Source organism: Arachis ipaensis, chromosome B3 (assembly GCF_059453495.1).
Source record: "Arachis ipaensis isolate K30076 ecotype BB chromosome B3, ASM5945349v1, whole genome shotgun sequence".
NCBI classification, from domain to species: Eukaryota; Viridiplantae; Streptophyta; class Magnoliopsida; order Fabales; family Fabaceae; genus Arachis; species Arachis ipaensis.
Genome location: NC_142438.1, coordinates 75092262 through 75098759, shown reverse-complemented (window position 1 = coordinate 75098759; position 6498 = coordinate 75092262). Strand labels below are relative to the sequence as shown.

At 36.3% G+C, this 6498-nt stretch overlaps 1 protein-coding gene across 1 annotated transcript; it reads right to left on the bottom strand.

Moving 5' to 3' along the window:
• Nucleotides 1-1565: 1565 nt before the first annotated feature.
• LOC148571158 (putative glutamate carboxypeptidase AMP1) lies at nt 1566-3822 on the bottom strand. Its single transcript, XM_088507227.1, has 8 exons — nt 3768-3822; nt 3322-3695; nt 2810-3052; nt 2466-2618; nt 2298-2366; nt 2083-2170; nt 1764-1847; nt 1566-1651 (listed from the first exon to the last, which is right to left on the bottom strand). The coding sequence occupies exons 1-8, from the start codon at nt 3820-3822 to the stop codon at nt 1566-1568; spliced, it is 1152 nt and encodes a 383-aa protein (XP_088363353.1).
• Between the last annotated feature and the right edge of the window lie 2676 nt (nt 3823-6498).

Sequence of the window (6498 nt, the reverse complement as noted above, 5' to 3'; positions counted from 1 at the left end):
TGTTGTTAATAGTAACTATACTTAAAGAAATTGTTAAAATAGCAATATGAAGTTTGATAAGCTCTAAAATAACTGCAGTTTATTGAGTTATTCTATGCACCACGCATCTGAAACGAACTTTTTTCTTTATATATATAGAAAAAGGGAAAAAGGGAAGAAGTCTCATTAGATATTCAAGCCAGTAGCAACTAAGTTGTTTCACTCATTATGACATGACGAGTTGCCCCCTGCTCATTCTAACTAACAGCAAGTAATTTGAAGTTTTCTGTATCTATCTATAAATGCATACTTGTGAAAAGTTTCAGCTTAGGTCTTTCTACTTCTACTAGGGTTACATAAATAATATGGAAAAGATAGACCTACCTCCAGAAGCTATTTGTTTTGAGGCAAATTCTTTATGCCATCTACCAAGATGTCTCTAGCAGCATCCATGTTGTTTGTACTCTTGAAACCAAGAAAGAAACATGGAAGTAACAGGATTGGTTAACTACACCTCAGATCAGCATGCAAAATGAGAAGGATCAATATTTACTCTATTTATGATTATGATATGTTAGCTGCAACAAATTTTCAGGCACTTCATACAGAAAACCTTGTAGCTACTAATTGCTAGTAGTAACCATAGCCTAAAAACTTCATTTACAACTTTTATAGAATGATGCTTAGCCTTTTAGAATGAAAATTCAACAAAAAATGATAAATATACCACGTACCATATATTTTAGGTGAGAGAAATGGACATATAAATTAGGGAGGTCATGCTGTAAATTCTCCTCAGCTACAGCCATCTCTATTGCTTCTTTGTATATACCACAAGCTGACTCCATATTTTCCTGCAAAAAAAATGTAACAGGTAGCGCATGTAGTCATCTTTTCTGTATCAGCTTATCATCAAAGAGTAAAATTTATCAAAACCTTCAGAAATTTCAAGTGAAAGATAGCGAAGCTTTAATCTTAGCAAGTAACCTCAAACAAGAAAAGCTTATACCTTCCTTTCTTGTCAATTTTTGTTCAGTCAACTGTCAAACAAGAACACATTCAAATAATTAGAATAAAGCAACAAAATTTGATTTAATGAGGAGAAATAAGCTACAAGACATGTCCTGAATATTAAATTAAATTACCTTATCCATTAAACTCCAAGGAAGTAGTAGTAGTAGTAACAATAAACAAACATAATAAAAGTTGTTGAAGTTGAAGTAAGATATGGCCTAAGAAAATTAAATTACCTTATCCTAAGAAAATTAAACTCCCCTGTCTCAAAATCTTCCCTGAAATTCAATATCAATTCATCAATTAAAGCTCCGACAGAGAGCTCACGCTGAGAACAGAAACTAAAGCAACTTAAAAATATTATTTTAATGGTTGAACTTGTTGCAAAAGAAACAATTGAGAGAGAAATATAAATAGAAAAATAGAAATTTTGAACAGATTAGAACTGCTTACCGCCTTAACTTTGTTCCCTCCAAGACAATATAATGAAATCAAAGAGATATAAATAGCATTTAAGAAAGTAATATTTGGTTTCAATCATGGTCTTATGATTGTACACAAGTGGCACTTGTTTATTGATTCGCATAGAAAATGTAATTGAAGGGAAGAATGGAATTGTCGGCCAGGTGAAGGGCTAGGAGTCCCCAAATTCCAGTAACTAATACAACAAAGAACAGAAGATACATCTTGAGATTACCAAATGAAATTAACAATATTTTACCAATAAGAAAATCACTCAAAATCGCCAGGAATTAGATGAGAAATCTAACCGGCAACATGTCGCTGAAAAAATGGATCTGCATACTCTGTCATCCAGTTATACGAGTCGTAAGCCATGTGATAGACAGGAAAATCTGGGGGAAGTGGTGTAGGATTATTACAATACATTTTATAGAACATGACATATTTAGGCATATTATGTTAGAAACAATTAATTTTGTATTACAAAAATTAAAGAATCTAGGGAGTGGTCTTATATATTTGGAACCTGGTTGATTTAAATTAGCCTCTGGTTATCAATGTCCAAAGAGATACAATAACAGATGGTATAACCATAGTAAATGGCTTCATAAGTTTAAAAAGAATTACCTCTTCCATAATAAACATCAATAGATGGAACCCCTGCATGTTGCACAAATGGAGCAAAATCAGAATCAACTGCACTAAGCCTTTGAATCTGCAATCCACCGAAAAACCACACTTTTTAAAACAAACCTTGGCAAAATCCACATTAATATGATACAATATATAAAATTTTTCATCAAATGCAAACAAATACTTGGCAGTAGTAACAAAAGCTTTACATTGTAGTCTTCACCAGTGACAGCCCAGTTCTCATATATTGATGCACCCTCAGAATTAGAATCCTTGACCTGAAATCAATGCAAATGCTAAGTGATGTTCAGGTATTATGATATATAAGTTTATTATGTATGCAAATGCATTTATAAATTAAAGTGATCGAAAGATACCTTCTTTGTGACCTCCACGATAAGATTATCTAGCTGAGGAGTTGAGCCAACAAAGAGGCCAGTCCCTTGAACAACACAGTCCACATTAAGGTATGCCACAGCTTTGGGACTCAGATTGATAAGGTTTTGTTCAACCCACTCAGTGGATCCTATCTACATAAAACACATTAACCTCATTCATGATTCCAAATCATATTATTACAGGAAGCAAAATTATTAAAAGCAAAGAACTTGACCATGTTTCGATTCATTCTTCGAGCTGGAAACATCCACAAACTCAAGAGGTTGCTTGCTTAAAGGGAATCATAGTTAAAATGAGTGAATAAGGAATTACTACTACCTACCATTCCGAATTCCTTAGCATCCCAACTGCAGAGAATGATAGATCTCCTCGGAGTCCAACCGGAACCTAACAGAATTGAAAATCTCTGGGCAATGTCGAGCAGGGCAGCCGTCCCACTGCTTGGATCAATAGCACCAAAAGTCCATGCATCTCTATGGTTCCCAAGCAACACATACCTATCAGGTTTCTCATAACCCTTTATCACAGCAAACACATTCTGAATAGTTGCCACTTTCTTCTCTCCCTTCAAAATACACACACCAAACTTCATCATAAGGCTTCCCTTTAAAGAACTACTAAGAGAACTTCATAAATCCAACACATGTCTAAAACTACTTTGACAATGCATAGAAATTAAGGTATGAAAAACATGTCAAATTTCCCGATTTGTAGTGAATGAAAAAAAGTCAATACTCAAAAAATGACACTTCTGAAGGAAGACTCAAAAGTGAAAAAAAGTCAAATTCCAATTACAGTTATGAAACAAAGGTACAAACAAAACAAAACACCAACCTGGTAAGAGAAATTGAGCATGGTGGGACCAGGACCAACGTGCCTGACCTTAGATCCTAGGGTACCCCTCCATTCAAGGGGCACCGGAGCACCACCCAAGGACCCCAAAACAATCTCAGCAACCTCAGCAGACAAGGGTAAAGATGGAATTTCGGAGAACCTCTTCGAAACCTCACTATCATCCAAACCCAAGGTTTCACCGCCATCAACACCAGACCAACCAGAACTCAAAGGGTCCCCCACACCCCTCATCACGTGACCTCTCTCGAACCCATCACGCCACGTATCACCGTCCCCGTAAACCAGAACTGCCACCGCGCCATTCTCTTCAGCTTTCTCAACCACCGCTCCCCTCCCTAACCCATCGCCATGGTCTTAACAGTTTTTTTTCCAAATCACAGATCAAATAACGTTAGTCAAAGAGATGAAAACCTTCATTGCCTCACGGCTTTCAGTGATCCGTTTGGAAAACTTCTTGTACTCCTGTTCTGCTTCATCCATCACTTAGTGGCATGCTTGAGTCTGCATCTAAAATTTCAAAATAAAAACAGCAATGTGATTAATAATTAGCCTAAAGATCTATCACAAACTCTCAGAAATTTGTCACAGGTTTACCATTCTTTGATAAAATATGCCAGAATATCTAACTGTTCTCTCAATTTCTACTTATACTGGTTCCGAATGTTCTAGCTAGGCACCAATGTAAGCATTCTAATTCCATATTAATCTGTTTAACTTCTAAGAATATGTGAATAACATCAAAGAGCTCACTGTTCTGGTGGAGATCAAGACGAATTAGACGTGAAAGGCCTCCAATGCTGTTTGGTATGCCATTCAACAAGTTTGTTGCTGCAGTAGTGATAAGAATGGAAAAAATTAGTGAGTTGACATGTAGGAATAGAAATAATAACTATCGATTCACTTTTCAGTTACCACTTTTATACACGAAATCTTATCAATACAGGAATGTACCATACCTTGCTGTATACTATAGGATTCTATCAGGAGTGGAAAGGAAAATGTAGAGTTATCTGTGCATTGCTTTTGTAGATAATAAACAGGAAGACCTGAAAAGAAAGCGGATTCAAGAAAATTGGTGTTTTTTGTCTTTGATGCTGATCCTTTGATATTTGCACCAGTATCCAATTTTCACATAGAAAAAACACAAAAATTGAAATTAAAATTAGATTTACACTTAGAAACTGAAACTTTGCCATCAACAAGAGAACATTGTAAATTAAAATAAAAAAAATAACTCACCAGCAAATTTGTAGCCAAACTAGCCATCACATTAGATGTATTCATAGTAAAGTTACTAGGGATCATATTCCTGTACAAAACTGTCAAAAAAAAAAAAAGAAACGCACAGGGTTAAGAAATTTAAAATTTTGAACCTCATCATGCTATTCAAGTAGTACGCAAGAAAAATTGGAACAAGTAACACAATGCAACTTGATGGTTTCAGTGGCTAAGAGAAGGGGGGTTGAATCTTAGCCCCCTTTTTGCTTTGTAACACTTGCTAGCCTTTGAAATAACTTCTAGGAGACTTCTGAATTTTTGTCTCGTCCCAAGACACGAGACTTTTATTTTTATCTCGTCAGTTGGCACGAGACTTTTCTTTTTGTCTTGTCACTTGGCACGAGATAATTTTCAGTTTTAGCCTCTGTGCAGTAGAAACAGAAATAGAGTGGAGAAGAGAGAAAATTACACCCAGATATATCCTGGTTCAGCTGCTAAGTGCAGTGTAGCCTACATCCAGTCTCCATCACAACCATGATGGAATTTCACTATAATCTTCCAAATTACAGACTATAAAGTGCTAACCCAACTTACAAGGAGATTTCCACAGAATCGTGAAACACAACATAGACGTACAAAAGAACTCTAAGGACATCTATGGCTTTTTCTTTTAATTTTGCACTCCCTGCCTTTTTCCGCTCTATGGCTTTTTCATACAAACCTCACTGTTTGCCTTTTTTCCATGAGACTCAAGACATGACAAAATTAAACAGCAAAATACTAAACAGAATACATTGAAGGAGAAGAGAAAACTGTTAGCTCAGGTAGCTCTGAGAATTCTATGCCTTACACTCTCAAACTTTCTCCTTGCTTCAAACAGTGGTTGTTCACTCTTTTTATAGAAGGGGGAAGCCTCCACACTTGAAGCCAAAATCCAAGCTTAACTTCTTTTCCTTCACACATAACCGGTTCGGACATACAGAGAGAGAAGAGATAACCATGCAAAACCCAACATGCAATTACCTCTAGTCCATCCTTGATCATCACTCTTCATCAATCCGGGCTCTCCATCCTTGGCTTGCTCTCCAAGATGGATTTCTGGCCCTTGATGCTTCATGATGATAATGGCTTCATCTGCTTCAATCTCTGCCTCTTCCATCACTTCGCCACTCTAGCTACTTCCTGTGGTGGTTGAGCAGAATCAAAGACAAGCCATGCCTCCAAGAATCTCACCTTGTTGGCCGAATCTTCTTCCTTTTTGAGCATGAAGAGCTCGAGATTACCTCACCAAATCTAACCATATTTGGTGAAAATCTTAGCCACAGCATGCTTTTATTTTGGTATGTTTTCTTGCCATCATTGTGATGGTCTTGTAGCTTGCTCTTTCTTCACTTCGGTAGCTCCATGTAGCTTCCATGGCATCCATTGTTTCCTGTGTAATAACCGAAGAAGAGTAGCAAATAGAGAGAGAAGAGAGAAATTTGAAAAGCATTGAATTAGCAAAGAGAATGAGATTAAATGAAATGATTCTTTCCTTTCTGAGTAGCGTGTAGCCATAAGTGCTACAATCAAATCAAGTGTCTTGTTTTCTCTCTCATAGTTCCCATGCAATAAATGACAATGTAATGAATTTTGGAATCCATCACATGGTGAAATGCTTGGATCCGTTGGAAGCAATTTTGCTTTCTTTTTCTATTGGTTTCGGATCATGCATGAGGAACTCTCATCACATATAAAATTGGGCTTAGTTGCAACAATCATTTAATCTGGCCCAATTAATAATATTTTCTTTCCTGATGAATATTTTTCGGATCATGCATTGAGCAAATAGGAAAGCATTCATTTTGGGCTCGTAGCAATAATAACTCAATTTGGCCCAATAAGCAGAATAGACAATTCAGCCATATTAAACCAAAGCTGAAAATAATTGGGCTTGCA